This window comes from Micromesistius poutassou (genome assembly GCF_964030765.1).
Source record: "Micromesistius poutassou genome assembly, chromosome: 17".
Lineage (NCBI taxonomy): Eukaryota > Metazoa > Chordata > Actinopteri > Gadiformes > Gadidae > Micromesistius > Micromesistius poutassou.
The window spans coordinates 14,753,154-14,772,680 of record NC_140287.1 but is presented as its reverse complement, the minus strand read 5'-3'; the positions used below and the strand labels follow the sequence as shown (position 1 = coordinate 14,772,680).

Sequence of the window (19,527 nt, the reverse complement as noted above, 5' to 3'; positions counted from 1 at the left end):
TTGTTGTTGACAACATTACATTATATATTATCAATGGACAACACTAACGCACACACAACGACGTGAAAGAGGCATCTATGAAAATATGTCGTACTGTCTATTTTAGGTCTATATCCGGATATTGTATAGCCAGTGACATCTTTTGGCCATCGAGTATAATTGCATGTGCTCACTCAAGTATATCAACAGTTATAACGGTTGAGTCCTAACAGTTATAACTGTTGATACATACCATAAACTTGCCTAGTATCTGATAAGGTATTGCAGTATTGACACTATCAGGTCAATCATTTGAAGCACCATGTGTCACCAAGCTAAAATAAACCTCAGTTACTAGTATGTATACTTATAACAATATACTTGTATATTAATATTATAGACAATACACATTTGTTTCCTTTCATATAAGTATTTGAAAGGACATCGATTTACTGTAAGAAATAGCACCAGAAAGACACTTGAACGTGTTGAACCATTGAAGTAATTAAAAAGGAATCAGTAAACTCTGTAGCCCAAGTTCAACGTAATCTTAACCCTTTCACAGAAGGGCTGTGCTCACGCCTGAGTCTTTACCATAGCAACCAGCTTGTACATTCAGTAGGCAGTCTACACTTTTGGGAACCAAAACAGAGCCCTTGGAAATTAATGTGTGCATAGTGAGGCTTTATAAAGAGATTAAAAAACATTGCAATTACCCAGTCCATACATAGCCTTTGAGTACCACTGCTTTGAAAAGCAGCATGACGCATAAAAGGAATGAAAGACAAATACATACAAAGAGGATTTACAAAACAGAATAGGACCACTGACATTTCATTCGCAACGTTTTCATTGAAATGTTTCATGTTAAAATATAAAATATTTAATAAAAAGCCCTACTCCTCCATACACATGGAAGATTCTCCATAATTCAAACACAGCTTTGGACCGAAGGCCTCCCACATCCAACAGCTCCCGTAGCTGTATGTAGAGGGACGTAAAGCATGGCGAGAGATATGATAGGTCCGACGTTAAGGAGTCACTCCTGCTGTTGGAAATAGTCACAGAAGAGGCTCCGGATCTCCTCCGCCTCCCCCTGCTCCGGCCCCTCGCCCACCCGGACGGCGGGCTGGGTGGGCTCGACGCGGACCACCTCCTCCTGCCACTCGGGGCGGAAGGCGTCGCCGCGGGCCTCGCACACGTTGTGTAGGATGCAGCAGGCCAGCACCATGGTGGGCAGCAGGTCCAGCCTGCAGTCGTTCCTCCTGGCCAGGCACTGCCAGCGGGCCCTGAGCCGCAGCAGGGCCACCGCCGCCACGCCACGGGCCTCCGCCACCCGCTGGTTGAAGAGACGCTGGGGTCCGGGGAGGGCGGCGGGGCCCTCTGGGTAGGCCGTGAGGAGCCAGGGCTGGAGAGGGTGGCTGCTGTCTCCCAGGAGGACGTACCTGCACAGGGGAGACGGAGCGGTGGGCAGAGCCCCGTGAGACGAGTCCTGACCACTGAGGGTAAGGGTGGTTATCAGAGCTTCAGAATCAGAGATGATTGAACTCACTATGGGCCAGCGTTGACTACAAATGTGTCTGGGTCAATTTAAAGGAATAGCTATGGTTGAAATGTTATGTGTAGCAACTTAAACCATCAATCCGTCAAATATCCATCTCTTATTTTCAAATGGACAATTCTGGAAGAATTGTTGAACACCATTCTTGTGTTCCAGATCATAATATATCGGTTTGAATTCATTGTCGCCCATTCGTCAACAGCAATCATCATATTATTCCACATGGTATTATCAAATAAAGACCATAACTGCTTGTTCTGCCTCGTCCCCTTCCTTCTCATCGTGTTAAGATGCAACGTGACAGGATAATCACACCCTCCTCCGTCCCCTCCGAGTACCTCAGCGGACGTCCCATGAAGGGGGGAGGGGGGTCCGGGGACAGTTCCCCCTCCGAGGCGGAGGCCCACAGCCTGGAGCTCTGCAGGATCTCCGCCGGGTCGGTCCCACCTGGGAAGCTTCCACAGACGTCCCAGAACTGTCCCCGGCCGTTAACGGACACCTACAAACAAAAGCATAATGAATACCCCTCGTGATTGGACGGTTAGTAGACTCTGGCCAATGGGGTAGAGAGAGACGTCTGTTCGAACCCACCTGGGTCAGAACAGACATCCACCCCTCAGGGTTGCAGTAGTCAGCGGTGTTGGCGGACGGCGTGAGGATGGCGGTGTGCAGCGTTGCCACGACGCCCGCGCAGTGGGGGAACCCCGCTTGGGCCAGGAACGCCCGGGCGGAGTCCCGCAGCTCCCCGGCCCCGGGGGTGCGCAGGTAGGCGGGCTTCAGCAGCACGGCGAGGGCGTGGCACAGGTCCCTCACGCAGCAGCACACAGTGGACTTGCCCACGCCGAACAGCGAGCTGATGACACGGTACTCCACGTTGGCGGCCAGCCGCCACAGGGCCAACGCCACCCGCTTCTCCACGGGCAGCGCCCGCCGCAGGCTGGTGTCCTGCCGCGTGAGCCGCGGGCGTAGCTCATCGCACAGGTGGAAGAACGTCTCGCGGCTCATGCGGAACTTGTCCAGCCAATCGGAGGGCTGGAACTCGTTCTGGGTCATCACACGCTCCCACCAATCGGTGGACCGCGTGGTGGTCCAGGGGCGGGTGCGCATGCCGACGGTGGCGCTGAAGCCTCCTACCGCCGTCATCATCTGGGTGGGGGGGGGGGGGGGGGGGGGGGGAGAGAGAGAGAGAGAGAGAGAGAGAGAGAGAGAGAGATGTAATGATGTCATGTCTTTAATCGTGATCAACTATTTCAAGAGATGTGAAACAAGTGCATTTCCTCAATGGTTCTCATGGATTTACTGGTTCCCACCAAGGAATCAACCCAAACGTATCGTTTTACAGACCAGCTCTAATAGTTAGGGTTAGACACGTATAAATACAAACACCATACGTACCATTAACATCCTCTTCTGTCGCTGCAAGAAGTACTGCCGGTGGCGGACACGTCTCTGGATTTCATTGCGTCTCTGAATGTTGATGTTGTTGACATCTCTTCTGCGCTTCATGAGCATGTAGGTCATGGTGAACATCAGACTGCGCAGCCGGTTGTCCTCGTTCATTTTCCAAACAATCGGGTCGACCAAGATGTAACGGAGAACACATTCAGTTGGGTGTTCAGACTGATCGGGTGCTGTACTGGATCGGGCAATTAGTATTAGGGTCAGAAACTCTGAGTATCCTGGAAATAACCGGGTGCATGTGTCCAGTGTTGTGTATTCTCTCTATGATTTCCGCTCTACTTGTTTGTGATGGACGAGGCAACGATCTCTGGAATTGCAGTGCTGCCCTCTAGCGAACAGAAAAGATACGGCCATCTTTTGGTTTTGGAATATTTTTTAATCCAAACGAAATGAATACAGCAAATGTGAATGCTGACATACATGTCTATCACTGATTTATTTGAGACAGTTATTACTTTGTTATATTTGGCAGCAGCTTTGTTTCCATGACCCCTGTGTTCCACTGTGTTAATGATTGGTTGATGTATGGACTTTATTTGATCAAATTAATGAATGTCCCACCAATCGGTGCAACATCGGTCAATCGGACAATCGGTCATTGCAATGCAAATGGTAGGTTTGAAACCGAATGCATTACAATTTAGATGCCAAAGCTTTTCACTAGAATATCTTAAGTGGTGTTATTTATAGAGCGTTGGACACAGTCAAAATAAGCGAGTAAACGTGCAGCTTATAAATAAGTCATGTCTGAGTGTCAGCAAATTGCTATCATTGAAAAAATAAAAGGTTAAAAAACAAAACATTTTTGTATGCATATTAAATAAATAAATAAAGTTAGATCTCCATATAACTGCTACTTCTTTTGTATCTGTACTTAGCTTGCCTGTTTCATTTTCAACTGCTACATTACACTTTTATTTTGAAGGTAAAGACCAACATCTGCCGGAAGCAGACGACATGGCGACCCTGCTCCCCTCAGGACACCCCCCCGCCCCCCTACCCCCCAGGACACACCCCTCTAAGACACGCCCCTCCAGGGAAATGCCCCTTCTAGGACACCACCCTCACCCGGGCGATGAAGAGCTCTGCCGCCGCGTTCTCAAACTCCTTTGCGTCCATGTTCCCCCCGGGGCCCGGGGCCCGGCCCCCCTGGGCCATGACCTGGGCCACCTTGTGGGAGGAGATCTTAGCGCTGGCCTCCAGGTAGCGGTTCGCCTTCAGGTTAGCCTCCGGGCCCGGGCCGGCGTTGGCGTTGGGGGAGCGCTGGGCCCCGGGCCCCTGGGACGACGTCTCCAGGGCCTCCTGCAGGGTCCCCAGGACGGCCAGGCAGAGGGCCCGGGACGCGGGGCCCTCGGCCGGGCAGCCCACCTGGGCGTAGAGCCGCTGCGCCTGGCGGATGTAGTCGGAGAACACGGCGCAGGTGAGCACGCCCTGCCGGAAGAGGTCGTAGGGCACGGCCTCGTGGGCCTGGCAGTGCAGCCGGCGGAGGAGCGGGGCCGAGGTGGACGCCGGGACCCCCCCCTCGCTGCACAGGCACTGGAGCGTCTGGGTGTACAGCCCCCCCCGCACCCCTCCGCCTCCGGCCCCCGGGCAGCCCTCCCCCGGGGCGGCGGCCTCCGGGGCGGCGGGGTCCGGGCGGCCGGGCGGCGTGGAGGTGCGGTCGCTCAGTAGGTCGTAGGCCAGCAGCAGGTTGTTGCTGAAGGCGGAGCTGCAGGTGGAGACAGGAGACATGACGCATTCCAATCGACACTGGGAGACCGCTGGGGGGCCAGGACCAATGGGAGACTGCCAAGGGCCTTGACCAATGGGAGATCACTGAGGGCCATGACCAATGGGAGACACTTCCTCCCCTTGTCTGGTCAAATCCAAGTGAGACATCGCCCCCTATATATCTTAGCCGGTAATGGATTATTATGTAGGTCTCTGCCAAGTATTGATACAATAGTTATAAGACGTCTGTGAATTTGTATTAGTGACGTCAGTCTGCAAAACAAATGACAACAATTAGGCCTAACATAGTATGCATCTTACATACTAATAGTACGTAGTACCTTGGTAGGACTATACCTTACATAAAGCAGGGACCCGACATAATGTACGCTATAGTCTGGCCCGTTTATACACATGTAGCTGTTCTTACTGTTACCGTTGGGAGTGATGAGCCAGACGCAGATGCCACAGAGCTCTGTTGAGATGCTGCTGCTCCTGTGCGCATGCGCTCGGCACGCCATTCACCTGGTCACCGTCGGAGACGCCTGGCGTCCCGACACTCTCCGACACGGAGGCCAGGTTGCAGAAGTGGTCCGCTAGGAACCCGATGGGGTCGTCCGACCTGGCTTCCACCATCTTCAGAATTGCCCCACGGAGCAGCTCCCCGACTCCCAGCTGGGAGAGGAGCAGCCTGTCGCTCTCTGACTGGGTGGGTTTGACCTCGGGCAGAACCGCAGTCCCACCCGATCTGCGCTTCTCCGCCATTATTTCCCTGGGGTAGTAAACGGAAGTGATCCGCTCGATCGATGCTGATGTGAGAAGTATTCTGGACGTTTCGATATAACACTACACAGGAGCCACCACGCAGTGCACCAGCACACATACAGACACAGACATCTCACCAAGCACAAAATGTAAGATGTCTCTGTTTGTTGGGGTTGCCACGGACGCGCCTCTCACGCCTGGTCGACGTAATGGGGACACAGCGCCCCCTATCGGGATAAAATTGAACATCTGCCCACCTGCATCCATGCCGTGATCCAGGCACACATGACTAAATACATGCATTAAACATTCGTTGATCTTAGTTTAATAGAACAAAAGGCAGAAGTCTCTTTTGCAGTAAGAACTTTCATGAAAATGTATAGCACACATCTTTATCCTGAAGCTAAGATGAACACTTAGTGTTCATCTTAGTGGAGTAATGTTCAGTAAATAATATGTTAGACTATAGTGAGAGTCAGACAAAAACCTTACCATCTCCTGAATCCTAAATCAAGGGGTGCACTACTTGATACTGAATTTGACATTTTGGTTGACTTATTTTCTGTCTCCTGTTATGCAGACAACCGTCTGTGATTAGGTGTGTGTGACTATTCGTAAACCTCCCAGACTTGACCTTTAACCAGTATGAGACAGTGGTCAGTAGCATTGGAAAATAACAATGAGACCCAACAGGTCAGTGGTAATCTTTATTCTCCTGTGAATCCGCTTCAGTGTCAATCTACAAACAGTGTCAAAGTTTACAGTTTAAGCTCATAAGACCGGCTCATTTCTCAACCTTCCTTTTTCAGAACTGAACACAATATTCATAACAATGTAAACCAACTGACCATCAGCGGCAACAAAAATATGGGAACTTAAAGTCATAACCGCAACATGTAAACCTCTCTACATCAGTGGTTCTCAAACATTTTATACCACATGCCACCTCAGAAAATATTTGTCTCCGCAAGTACAACCAATATGACCTATGTTATAAAATATAACAAAATACAGTAGCGTAGGGTTAGTAGTGCTAGGTTAGCAACGTACAACTCACGCAGGAGGCGCATGTAACAATTGTATACCAACAACCTTTTTGAAAAAGCCTAATTATTATTCTAAAATGATAAGACTAATGAGAAGGCTCCGTGTTCGGTTGTAGGATGAAGTTGATGACGAGATGCAATGGTCTCCCAAAAACGCGTACCACAGTTTGAGAACCACTGCTCTACATGTTAGATTTCTACGTCGTTGTCCCAGCCTTCTCCGTTGGCGTGAGCTCCGTTTCCATTGGTCGCATGCAGGGTCTTCCCGTTGTGGAAGGCGGCTGCTTTGCTCCCATTGGGCAAGCCTTTGTGGACGGGTTCAGTGTGTTGAGGTAGGAACCCTGTCTGCAGCTTGTGCTCCAGCTGCATGTTGCTCTGAGGGGGGAGGCCCAGGCAGGCTCTGAAACACACACACACACACACACACACACACACACACACACACACACACACACACACACACACACACACACACACACACACACACACACACACACACACACACACACACACACACACACACACACACACACACACACACACATCTCTTGAGCTTTGTATGGGCATGTCGTGTCATGACTGTCGTAAGGTCATGTAACTAGAAAGGTCGTGAGCCAGTAAAGGTCACAGGTCAACGTCCCAAGCTGGGACATGTCACCTGATTTAGAGATGTTGGTGCTTTTGTGTTCTTTACAACTGTATTGTTACTATAGAAACGTAAGAACCAAAGCAATTCCCACGGGTATGAGCTGCCAGTGAGACGCTTACAGAGCAGACGACAATGGATTTAGTTAAGATCACTTGAGATCCTGCCGCAAGATCCCACATGCGGTGGATCCCGTCACGTCCCCCACCTCATGATGTTCTCGATGGCGGCGCGCTGGCGGAAGAAGGCGTTGACGAGCGGGGCCCCCGGGGGCATCAGGGGGGCCTTGCAGAAGAAGGACAGCAGGGCCAGCACGCTGTGGAAGGACTGGAAGGCCTGCTCCCCCGGCACTCGAACCCGCACCCTCTGACACAGCTCCGTCATCATCACCAGGTCCAGGATGATGGGGCTGGCCAGCAGGGAGTCCTGAGAGAGAGAGAGAGAGAGAGAGAGAGAGAGAGAGAGAGAGAGAGAGAGAGAGAGAGAGAGAGAGCTCAGTTGGGTGGGGCGAGGCAGGGTCATATGATGGATATGATTGGCTCATGGTGTGGTCAGTTTAGGGCGGGGTCCTATAGGATTGGTTCATGGTAGGGTCAGTTTAGGGCGGGGTCCTATAGGATTGGCTCATGGTAGGGTCCGTTTAGGGCGGGGTCCTATAGGATTGGCTCATGGTGTGGTCAGTTTAGGGCAGGGTCTAATAGGATTGGCTCATGGTAGGGTCAGTTTAGGGCGGGGTCCTATAGGATTGGCTCATGGTAGGGTCAGTTTAGGGCGGGGTCCTATAGGATTGGCTCATGGTAGGGTCCGTTTAGGGCGGGGTCCTATAGGATTGGCTCATGGTGTGGTCAGTTTAGGGCAGGGTCTAATAGGATTGGCTCATGGTAGGGTCAGTTTAGGGCGGGGTCCTATAGGATTGGCTAGGGTGTGCTAATGGTAGGGTCGGTTTAGTGCAGGGTAAACCACATGGCAGACATTCTACCGGAATACCGACCTCACAGGTGTTGTGGAGTGCGATGGTGTTGGAGCCTCCCATCATGATCTCTGAGCTGTATTCATCCATGGCCCGTTTACTGTCTCCCACGTAGGGGACGTACTTAATCACCACCTGGAGCAACACAAAACCACATGTTCTGTAACCCTTACTGAACACACACACACACACACACACATACACACAGACACACACACACACAAACATACACACTCACACAGACCCACTCACACAGTGGTCAGGCTTCTCCCCGGGCCGGTACAGGATGGGGTTGGACTGCACCATGTCGTCCACCACGTTGCTCTTGGAGATCTCCTTGGAGCGGAACTGCTGCGGCGCCGACAAGTTCATCCCGTCGTTGTTGCCAAGGTGATTGTAACTGACAATAGAGGTAGGCTGTCAGGGAGACAGGCAGCTCATTTAGAACATTTAGGGCACTAGTCCGCGGTGTAGGACATCTCTAGGAGACACTGTTAGCCGGGGCAGATGTTGGGACACTTGGGGGGGGGGGGGGGGGGTGAGGGGGCATCTTGCTCTGTAGGTCGTGTGGACCATAGGGATGGAACCCAGAACCTTTGGGCTGGTGGTCTATTAACCACCACAATAAACTGCTACCAATACACCTTTAACTCCAATGTTTACGAAATTCCACCGCTGTCAAACCGCAAACGTAATCAATACGGTTATCTGTGTATAACAGCAATCTAACTAAAAAACATTCTTTCCGTTATTATATTGTATCGTTCCCCTCTCCTTCATTCCTTCCATTTCCACCTTGATCCCTTCATTACACGACTATATCTTCCTTCCTTCCCTTCTCACCTTGATGCCGGCGCTGACCAGGAAGTCCACGAGCACCGACTTGATCTTGGTCTGTCCCGACTTGAAGTCGTCCCCGCCGATGAAGACCCCCTTCTGCACCGCCAGCTCCACGGCCCCGGGGACGAAGGTGTTCTGGGGGGCGCCGTTGATGTAGGCGCAGCCCTCCAGGATGCTGGCCACGGCGAACAGCGTGGAGGGGGAAACCTCCCCGCCGCGCTGGGGAGCAGAGACCAGACTTTAACACAGTGTTTGATACGTGGAGGAGGACACACCTGTCTGACCCCTCACCTTGCGGGCCCCTCCCCTGTCGGACCCCTCACCTGGCAGACCCCTCACCTGGCGGACCCCTCACCTGAATGGTGGCCAGCAGGTTCTCTGCCGTGTCGTTCACGCCGGGGGTGATGTCACAGAAGCGCTCTGTGTTGGCGGTCCACAGCACCAGGACTTTGTCCACGCCGCTGGACAGCCAGAAGTCCCTGATGTCGGCCCTGATCTGCTCCACCTGGACAGGAGGGACAGCTACACGTTTACATTTTTCAGATTTCGTGCATGTGTGCTTGCGTGTGCGTGTCTGCAGTCGTAGCATCAGCTCAATGATTGGTACGTGATGTCACCGTTATATAGGAGTCCTTCAGCTACCATCCACACAGAACCCCCTTCCTTTACTGATGCTTAAATTGGTTTCGGACTGCAGCAGAAAGCTCTGGTGCTCGAGCCTCGGAAATGCTAAGCTTGTGTGGGACACTCTGCTGTGACCAATAAAAGAGCTCAACCTCCTGGGGAGCTATCGGATGCAGGTTGCATCCCACTACTGAGAGGTCTCGTTAAAGGGTGATGTCACGACGGTAGCGACGCTGCGGCGCCACACTGGCGTTGGTCTGATGGTAGTTCCTGATGGTAGTTGGCTGAAGAGTTTTGGTATCATCGTGCTTACCTGTTCTGCGATGGTGCCCGACAGGACGTTGTCCGCCCGACTCTCCTGGTTTGCAGCAATGAATTCTGGGATGAAGATGGAGGGGCGGGGTTTCAGGCTGCTCATGTGGGGGCGGAGCTTCTCCTGCAGTGACCAATCAAGGACTTTGGCTCGTTCCATTGCCCGCCCTAGGTCCATTGATGAAATGTCCCAGCCTGACACACGGACACACACACACACACAGATTAAGACAGGGAATGCCGTGCTGGTTGTATTACAGATGGATCTCTTTGAGTCTCAGAGCGGAGGAACAATGGGTCTGACGACTGTTACCTGTAACCCTGAACAATACTTCGATCTATCTTGAGATCTGCCCCCAGTGTAACATCTGAACCACTCTTCAGTAATCTGATCTCATCCAGTTTAGGGAAGAGACAGCCATCTCTGCCTAAGTGAGGGTCCTAGCTGCCTGGGGTCAAGGGTCCCCCCAAGGAGCTCTCGCTCTCTCTCTCTCTCTCTCTCTCTCTCTCTCTCTCTCTCTCTCTCTCTCTCTCTCTCTCTCTCTCTCTCTCTCTCTCTCTCTCTCTCTCTCTCTCTCTCTCTCTCTCTCTCTCTCTCTCTCTCTCTCTCTCTCTCTCTCTCTCTCTCTCTCTCTCTCTCTCTCTAGGCAGTGAGTGGACGGTGGTGTAGGATCAGGCATACCATCAAAGATGATATCGTCAGGGTGCACCATGGGTAAAAGGTCACGGAACGGCACGTGGACCTCCCCTTCGGGCGCCATTCCTAAGCTCACGGTGGACGCCTGGAAGAGCGAGCCGAAGTAGTTGGCCCTCTGGGGAGACAAAGAAAGACCGTCGTTAGTCGCTTTGTCCGTTTAGTCCATGTGTGTTTATCTTGATGTTTTTTTTTGTTTTTTTACAAATATCTTTATTACTATGCATCTTTTTGGCATCCATTTTTTAAACGCTCCGTCCTATTGTTATATGCATTCGTTGACTTATAGGACTTTTAGCGTTGCACATTACATTTCGTTTGACTGATTGATTGATTGATTGACAATTTCTGTATTTGAGTGACTTGAGGGGAGCATGAATGGCATCATGTGTTTATTTTGATTTTAGGATTTTTTATTATTTTCAATTGATAATATCTTGGCTCAAAATCGAACATACGTCCTGATACATATCTCATTATATCCACTGGTGTGTTTCTTTGATGTAAAGCAGTGGAATATAGGTGTGCAAAAAAATAAATAACACAATAAGAAGAGACCAACTGTCAGAAGGAATGCCCATATATGGTATGATCCATCTCTGTATGAACTACAGTTAAGAACTTAAGGGTCTGCTAGGTCGATGATCCATCTCTGTATGAACAAGAGTTAAGAACTTGAGGGTCTACTAGATCTGTCAGCACATGAAGCTCTTAATGAGGGGTCTTCTGTTCTGATCCGAGGAGGGGAGAGTATATTTAGAAAGTAGGACAAAAGAGTCGGACTTCCCCGAGTGAGTCAGTCAGAGTACTGCTATAGCACAGTGGGACCGCTGGACCAGAAGTGTGTCTAGAACACAGTAGGACTGCTGGATCAGAAGTTCTGCTGTAACACAGTAGGACTGCTGGACCAGAAGTTCTGCTGTAACACAGTAGGACTGCTGGATCAGAGGTTCTGCTGTAACACAGTAGGACTGCTGGATCAGAAGTTCTGCTGTAACACAGTAGGACTGCTGGATCAGAGATTTTACTTTTTCATATGCCCTCATCTAGGCTGTTAAGATAGAAAACAGCAACAACGTTTCTACAAAAGTACATCGCTAGTTCAGCTATCAAGAAGAGAGCGAGAGACAGAGACAGAGATAGAGCCAGAGACAGAGAATAGACAGTATGGGAGGCGTCCTGCTTACCTTCTCCCCGGTCTTGGTGGTCCAGCTGAGCCCCAGCCTGTTGGCCAGGACGGCGGCGGTGACGGTGCTGCCGTTGTTGCCCCCCCACCCGACCAGCATCACCCCCACCCGGGGCACGGCCCTCTCCGTCCGGAAGGTCAGCTCATGGGTGCTGGGAGAGACCTGAGCCCAGGGAAGGGGAGGCAGAAGCTCTGTCATCATCGCACCTCTCACTGGTGGTCTGTGAGCGTGCACACTTGTGTCCACGTGTGTGTGTGTGTGTGTGTGTGTGTGTTGACTGAGTACGTCATGGGTCTGCACTCAGGCTGCGGTACTCTGTGGTAATCTGTGGTACTTTGTGGGACCGCCATCAAACACAACCTCAGTGGACTAACGGTCCCGATGAAAGAAGGCCAAGGGAAGTTTGGAAAGAATTCTCAGAAAGTACTTAGAACAGAACCCCACAGATCTACCTCTGCCTCCCCCCTCTGGACGCTGGCTGCTGACGGCTGACTGGGTCCACTGAGGGGGGGGGGGGGGGGGGACGCCTCCCAATAGACACATAATCATGGACGGCGTGAGATGAAACATTTTCAACATGTCGACCCACTTGGGGTGGGTCTGAATGCTGCGTTCTGTCAAGCTCAGAACCTTATTAGCGCGGCTTTACTCACAAAAAAACGGCAGAAAAGTTCCCATTGAAGTGAACGGGGCGTTATTAAACCTTCCCTCACTGATCCCTGAGTCGTAACAGGACTGCTGACCCCAGGTCGGCTTAGACCAGGAAAGAAAAACTTTTCTCAATGGAAAAGAAAATACCAGGGACATTCCTTCCAGAGAAGGAACTAAATCCTTAAGGCACTGCTGTGTCACAACCCCCCCCAGGCCTAAGGCTTTATTATAAGCTTACAATGTGTTTATTACAAGCTTACAATGTGTTTATTAAGATATATGACATCCTCAGACTCATATGCTAGTCACGGGGTGTAGCCAACTGCTGAAGGCTAACGAAGGGTATAGTCTATAACAGCCACACGTTTAAGTTTCAAATAGGTTGCCAGATTGGCCCTAAACAAAATGAACATTTTCTTATATGCGTAAAATAGCATAATTTGGGTTACCAAAGGGTTCGCTATCGACTTCCTACAGAGAGGGGTTCCCTGTTATAGCGTAACACTTGCACCAGGCTTATAGACAGCTATAGATTAAGGGGCCGATCATTCGCTATCCCCTGGTGTAGCCTACCTCCAGCCCGGTGTCGCAGTATAGACCGGTAGGCGAGAGGGGACGAAAGCGGTTTGGGTTTCAACACATCCATTGGCAGTAGTCAGTCTGGCCGCAGACGACGACCAATATGTGAATTAAACGGCTTAATATACAAAGCAAACACAATACCATAGCTCTGCCGAGACACAAAACTGATCTGCGCCATCAAGGCAGCAGATTGAGTACCGTGAATACTCGGCATTACCGGGGGGGAAGTGAAGGACGTCCTTACCGTGATGGTGCTCCCCTCCCGGCGCACCGCGGTGGTCTGGTAAGAGTACTGAGCCTCTATGTGCGTATCGCTGTACTTCACATTGGGACTGTCGATGGTAATGATACCCGGCATCGTTGCGGTCTAAAACACACGGAGAGAGACACACACAACAAAGAGACAGACGTTAACGACGTCGTCATTATTAATATATGAATGGCGAATGACGACTATGATAACATTAAGAGCTATCGGTAGGTCGGCATGTTGATAGAGAACGATCTATAAACTCCACGCACGGCACAAACGTGAAATAGAAAGAGAAACTCACTCACTTCCTGGTGTGGAGGTCTGCTCGGTTCGCAGGTGGCTGGCGGAAGGAAGGGCGCCTGATGGGAGGCACCAGAGGACCACTTACATAAGAGGCTGGGCGTGCATGACGCGAGGAGACATAGGGGCATAGGGACATTAGGGAAATGACCCGAGATCTATTTGTCTCGACAAATGTAGGCTTAAGCCGTGTGTAACACACACACACACACACACACACACACACACACACACACACACACACACACACACACACACACACACACACACACACACTTCATACCGAATTAATATTATTATTATTATTTGTATTTAAATATTTGTATTATTATTATTATTATTATATATATTATTATAGTAGCCTAGTAGCCTACTATCACGGTAGTGAATGAGAGGTGTTTTCGGTGGCCGTTTTAGCTTATCTTAAATAAATACAAATAAAATCTGAAACTGAATCTGATTTGAAATAGCCTATATAAATATGTGATTACATATTTGTGAGTAATTATTCATTAGCTTAATTTCTGAAGTTAATGCAGTTGAATTTAAGCCTTTAGTCAATGGGCTAGTAGCCTATGTATATTTATAAGCAATCAATACGATACATATATTTTATAGACTTTTATAGACTAGTCTAATATATTAACTGTTAATATATAATATAAAAAAGGGTTAGGGATTCCAATAATACCGGTGGTTGTGCAGTGCCCTCTAGCGGCTAGAAGTGTGTATTGGTGATAAACTCTTGTATATTCTATACACTCTATTCAATGTATATTGATATGTGTTATGTTTGTTGTTATTGTAATTGCACGAACAACAAAGTACACCCTTATTTAAAAAGCCTAATTTCCCACCAAGTGTCACCAAGAAGGCAAAATGCTAGGCCTACATAGTTTAATAGAAACACACCATCTTAATTTGCCTTTGGATTTGTTGGCTTACATATAATTTATTTGAACAGAAACAGAAACAGAAACATTAATTATTATGTACAACGTTGTTATGACACACATATGATACCACGCATTTGGCGTAAATGTAAATTGGAATTGAAAGTGAAACTAGGTTAAGTTTCGTTTTCCCTCCCTCTTATAAACGACAGTATAAACAAAGACTATATATTACATCCAGCCATCAGCCACACATATTCACTATAGTTTAAAAAACACCTTTAAACTATAGTTTCCACACTTAAATAAGATGCATGCACCCTAATTCCCATACAAATAATAACAATAATTGTCACGATGTAGACCTACATAATATAATAATACATAATAATAACCTTTTGGGTTGCATTGTATCATATATCATATAAAAATAAATGTTCTATTAACAAGCTTATACGTCCGCTCATTTCAAAGTTAAACAGATCAAATTGTCATAAAAGATAATGAAATCAGTGATAAGATATATAAAGATAAGTGTAAGTAAGTTGATAACAAGTGAAAGATAATAAATGCATGGTGTTGTTACGGTTAAGTTTCGTTTTCCAGACCTCGTAGGGAGGGCAGTATAAAACACCCGTGTGACAGGACTGATCGAAATATATCCGACCGACTACAGAGACGTTGTGATACTTACAAGCCATAGGCCTACTGCATACACGAAGATATTCTACTTCAAACAGCGATCAGCCGCAATATGTCTACAGGTAAGCTTCAATAAGGAAAACATTATGGGATTTTTTGTTATTCTTTTTTAAATGTGTTATTTTAAATAAAAAATATCCTGAATAAAGCTTATTTATAGCCTATATTTTCAACAATACCATCTAGATAATATTATGAGGTCTACTATTTTGTTTATAGACTTACTATTGACTCACACCGTATTCAAGTAGGCCTACTAAATCAATCAAATTGTTCTCTCCTGTCCCTTTTATACTTGGACAAAGAATGGACCCCGTCGTTGTGGCAAAATTGCTTTGAAAGCCTGTTAGACGAGGAGCTGGATCATGGAGATGAGTGGACACTGGTCTTCAACTACACACAGACGGACCAAGTGACCCAGGAGGAGCGCAAGAGACGATGGAAGGTTTTCAAATACTGCGCCAACGGAATGTAAGTTACGTGGTAGTGATATTAAACACGTTCACCAGAAACCAAAACAACATTAAAAGCAAAATTAAACGGAGTATACGGCATTTCAGAATGTTAGTAAACAATAGCCGTAACGACACTTCCGGGTGGCAGAATGCGAGCGGCTACCACTGACCTGAACCCATCCAGCCGGCTGTAAACACAAATAATAATAAATAATAATAAATAAATAACAATAAAGACTATGTCACACAGTCAACAAAACATTGTTGTTGATCTGAAGTTGAAACGATGACGAAAACTATATTAATATTATAATTAATAATATATAATATATTATATTATATTTATATAGTTTTCGTCATCGTTTCAACTTCAGATCAACAACAATGTTTTGTTGACTGTGTGACATAGTCTTTATTGTTATTTATTTATTATTATTTATTATTATTATTTGTGTTTACAGCCGGCTGGATGGCTTCAGGTCAGTGGTAGCCGCTCGTTCTGCCACCCGGAAGTGTCGTTACGGCTATTGTTTACTAACATTCTGAAATGCCGTATATATAAAACAAATATTAATGGTGAAATGAATAATGAAATTGCGCTCGTTTATTTATTCGGTTTTAGGCTAAGACATCTTGTGGTGAATTATGGTACTGCAAATAAAAAAAATGGCACTGCGAATTTGGGAAGATTAAAACCTGTCACAAATCTGTCCTACTTTGAGCTGATACCGATCATACGACTGGTGTGACTTTAAATAAATAAATAAAAATAGAACAAATACCAGAGTAGTGAAAAATGGTTCGTAAGCTTAACTAATTGACTTAAATAATTTCCCCAGGTTTCGATGTCGTCGTTGCTCCAATACTTGGGAGTCGGCCAAGGTGATGTTGGTGTTTAGGTACCGCCTCAATCCCACCGCTGAAAGAGGGACGGTGATCGTACGGCCTTTCGGACAATCTTGTCGGTCCTGCCAGGATGATCAGGATGTATTCTACATGGCGGGGTTTTCCGAAGACCAAGTGGACCGCACACTGCTACAGTTATTCAGGAAGATCCGGAAAAACTGTTATGGAGAAGAGCAAGATGGGATTGATGGTGCAACAGACCCTGGCATCGTGAGGAAAACCAAACCCCACAAGAAGGAACTCTGTGAGGCCTGCCAACAGGGCATCTGTTGTGTGGATGAATAAAAAGTGTGTGTGTGTGTGTGTTTGTGTGTGTGTGTGTGTGTGTGTGTGTGTGTGTGTGTGTGTGTGTGTGTGTGTGTGTGTGTGTGTGTGTGTGTGTGTGTGTGTGTGTGTGTGTGTGTGTGTGTGTGTGTGTGTGTGTGTGTGTGTGTGTGTGTGTGTGTGTGCAGTCGTAGCATCAGCTCAATGATTGGTACGGGTGGGGGGAGGGGGGGAATCCTTGCCACCAGGGGAAGACAAACACTTGTCTATTATTAACTCTTTTAAAAATATTTGCAATTAGTGCTTGAGAATAATATGCAAAAATTAAATTGAAATATGCAATAAAATATTGAAAATCGAAAGTGCATTTCCTTCAGAAAATTGCCATTGAGTGCCGTCATGCAAAGTGACAAATGAGGCGATTGAGTTCAGTAGCAGCAGTTATGACCATAGACATCTTATAAGTCTCATCTCATCTTAAATCTTATTTTTTTATGTTCTATAATAGTAATTGTATCAATACAGTTATAGTCAATAGTTATGTTACACATTAGGCATTTATTTTTTTATTATTTTTTATTATTTTCATCAAAAGGAAATACACCATCATACGGTATAATTTCATACTTCAATCAGCATACAATTCCTGGTAGTAACAGTATTCCTCTACTCCATATGGTTTTAAACCACACTCACACATCCATATATACAATTTATTCCCACTCATCATATCGTTCACCTTTTAAACACACAAACCCAAACACACACCCACAGTTTGTAACCCAAACCCACCCACCCACTCCCACCCCCGCTCAACACACACACACACACACACACACACACACACACACACACACACACACACACACACACACACACACACACACACACACACACACACACACACACACACACACACACACACACACACACACACACACACACACACACACCCCCCTATGGCGGCGCACACCTGCATGTAGTTCCGCTGATTATTTCGCGGGTCTCGGTGCGGATCGCGCTGCGTCTCCATTGAGCCTCACTGTGCTGCTGCTGCTCGCGCTCCACCACATCAAACAGGTAAGATTGAAAAAGACGCTGAGCCGTCTCCATTACACGGTTAATATTGACGTTATTTTAGTAGTTTAACCGAAACATGGTTAGAAACGTCCGGTTGAAGTTATAAAAGTAACTAATGATCCGTCTGGTCCTTTTGTTTTCCAGGTTGACCGTCGGGTTAATTAACGAACACTTTTTGAAGTAAAACGGCCCGCTACATCCGGACCTGCTGTGAGTAGGACACTTATTTATAATTTATCTTAATTGTTTTTTACTCTAGGCCTACTTGATAAGTTGAATAATAGTAGTTCTGGATGTATGTCGTCGTAAGCTGTTTTTAATTGAGTTAATTGATATTTTTCGCCGGGTGACGCGGCTGCAGATATTTATCAATGACTCCATGACGTAGGGGGGCGGGGCCATGACGTCACACAATGACTCCGCACTCGGTTACCGTCGTAGTTAGATGGGAAAAATAACTTATTTTAATAACTTATTTGGATTTATTGGATTAATCACTAATTAACACACACACACACACACACAGCCACACACACAAGCCGTAAAACTAATCTCGTTGCTCTCCTTCACAGCTCAAGAAGAAGAAACAGATTCTGTGAGTATCACGATCGAACCACGAAGAAGAAACTGCGAACTGTAAGTCACAACATTTTCTTTTAATGCTGTGGGCTGACAGCATTTAGTGTGAACCGGTTCTCAGGCCCCGCCCCACGTAGGCCCTGCCCCGCCCCACGTAGGCCCTGCCCCGCCCCACGTAGGCCCTGCCCCGCCCCACGTAGGCCCTGCCCCGCCCCACGTAGGCCCTGCCCCGCCCCACGTAGGCCCTGCCCCGCCCCACGTAGGCCCTGCCCCGCCCCACGTAGGCCCTGCCCCGCCCCACGTAGGCCCTGCCCCGCCCCACGTAGGCCCTGCCCCCTCTCTGGCCCCGCCTTGCTCTCTCTCTCTCTCTCTCTCTCTCTCTCTCTCTCTCTCTCTCTCTCTCTCTCTCTCTCTCTCTCTCTCTCTCTCTCTCTCTCTCTCTCTCTCTCTCTCTCTCTCTCTCTCTCTCTCTCTCTCTCTCTCGTTCTCATGCCTCTCATTCGTCCCTAGAAGATACTTTATCCATCCACTTTCCTACTACATTCCTCATCATTGCATCACATCCCATGTGTGTTGTCCTACTGATAAGGGTGTGTGACTGACTGACCAGAGATGCATGCGAGGGTTCTGCGCTGTTTGAGGCCTTCAGTTGTGTAGACGTTCCCCCTCAGGGGAACCTAGTGTTTAAGAGGCCGTCGTCACGTCAGTTACATGAACTGGAACGTCCTTCAGGATGGAGACAGGGACTCCTCAAGGAGACACACCAGGGGGCGAGATGTGAGGGCTGTCCCTCTCAGCAACTAGAACCCAACCTGGTTCCTGCACCTGAGAACCATGGAGCACGTTCCAACGTTTCCCTCCGTACGCTTTGAAGCCCTAGCCCCCCCACCACTGGTCTCTCCGTCAAACCCTCCACTGGTCTCTCTCTCAAAGACCTACAAACCCAGCTCTGGTCTCTCCGTCAAACCCACCACTGGTCTCTCCGCTCTCAAGTACCTACAAACCCACCACTGGTTTCTCTTCTCTCAAAGACCTACAAACCCACCACTGGTCTCTCCGTCAAACCC

General features: G+C 48.1%; 4 protein-coding genes across 6 annotated transcripts; 1 reads left to right on the top strand and 3 right to left on the bottom strand.

Annotated features, from left to right (window-relative positions):
* Positions 1–617: 617 nt before the first annotated feature.
* LOC311362163 (uncharacterized protein) lies at positions 618–3,244 on the bottom strand. Its single transcript, XM_084481978.1, has 4 exons — positions 2,936–3,244; positions 2,132–2,686; positions 1,879–2,039; positions 618–1,424 (listed from the first exon to the last, which is right to left on the bottom strand). Exons 1-4 carry the CDS (start codon positions 3,098–3,100, stop codon positions 1,019–1,021), a joined length of 1,287 nt encoding a protein of 428 aa, XP_084338104.1. The 5' UTR covers positions 3,101–3,244; the 3' UTR covers positions 618–1,018.
* An 807-nt stretch (positions 3,245–4,051) lies between these two features.
* Positions 4,052–5,550, bottom strand: LOC311362722 (tubulin polyglutamylase complex subunit 1-like; the record flags this gene model as incomplete). Its single annotated transcript, XM_084482625.1, has 2 exons — positions 5,148–5,550; positions 4,052–4,709 (listed from the first exon to the last, which is right to left on the bottom strand). Exons 1-2 carry the CDS (start codon positions 5,474–5,476, stop codon positions 4,052–4,054), a joined length of 987 nt encoding a protein of 328 aa, XP_084338751.1. The 5' UTR covers positions 5,477–5,550.
* Positions 5,551–6,169: 619 nt separating this feature from the next.
* On the bottom strand, positions 6,170–13,662 carry LOC311362749 (inositol-3-phosphate synthase 1-A-like). 2 transcript variants are annotated; one of them, XM_084482655.1, is made up of 11 exons: positions 13,583–13,662; positions 13,273–13,395; positions 11,796–11,957; positions 10,597–10,726; positions 9,916–10,109; positions 9,334–9,483; positions 8,982–9,197; positions 8,391–8,555; positions 8,160–8,273; positions 7,377–7,594; positions 6,170–6,922 (listed from the first exon to the last, which is right to left on the bottom strand). In XM_084482655.1, exons 2-11 carry the CDS (start codon positions 13,384–13,386, stop codon positions 6,712–6,714), a joined length of 1,674 nt encoding a protein of 557 aa, XP_084338781.1. In that variant the 5' UTR covers positions 13,387–13,395; positions 13,583–13,662; the 3' UTR covers positions 6,170–6,711. The 2 variants fall into 2 exon arrangements, with proteins under 2 accessions (XP_084338781.1, XP_084338780.1); XM_084482654.1 differs by having other exon boundaries at positions 13,587–13,635.
* A 1,458-nt stretch (positions 13,663–15,120) lies between these two features.
* Positions 15,121–18,795, top strand: LOC311362679 (receptor-transporting protein 3-like). 2 transcript variants are annotated; one of them, XM_084482579.1, is made up of 5 exons: positions 15,121–15,238; positions 15,482–15,647; positions 16,471–16,781; positions 18,026–18,091; positions 18,454–18,795. In XM_084482579.1, exons 1-4 carry the CDS (start codon positions 15,229–15,231, stop codon positions 18,028–18,030), a joined length of 492 nt encoding a protein of 163 aa, XP_084338705.1. In that variant the 5' UTR covers positions 15,121–15,228; the 3' UTR covers positions 18,031–18,091; positions 18,454–18,795. The 2 variants fall into 2 exon arrangements, with proteins under 2 accessions (XP_084338705.1, XP_084338704.1); XM_084482578.1 differs by lacking the exons at positions 18,026–18,091; positions 18,454–18,795 and having other exon boundaries at positions 16,471–17,163.
* The last annotated feature ends 732 nt before the right edge of the window (positions 18,796–19,527 follow it).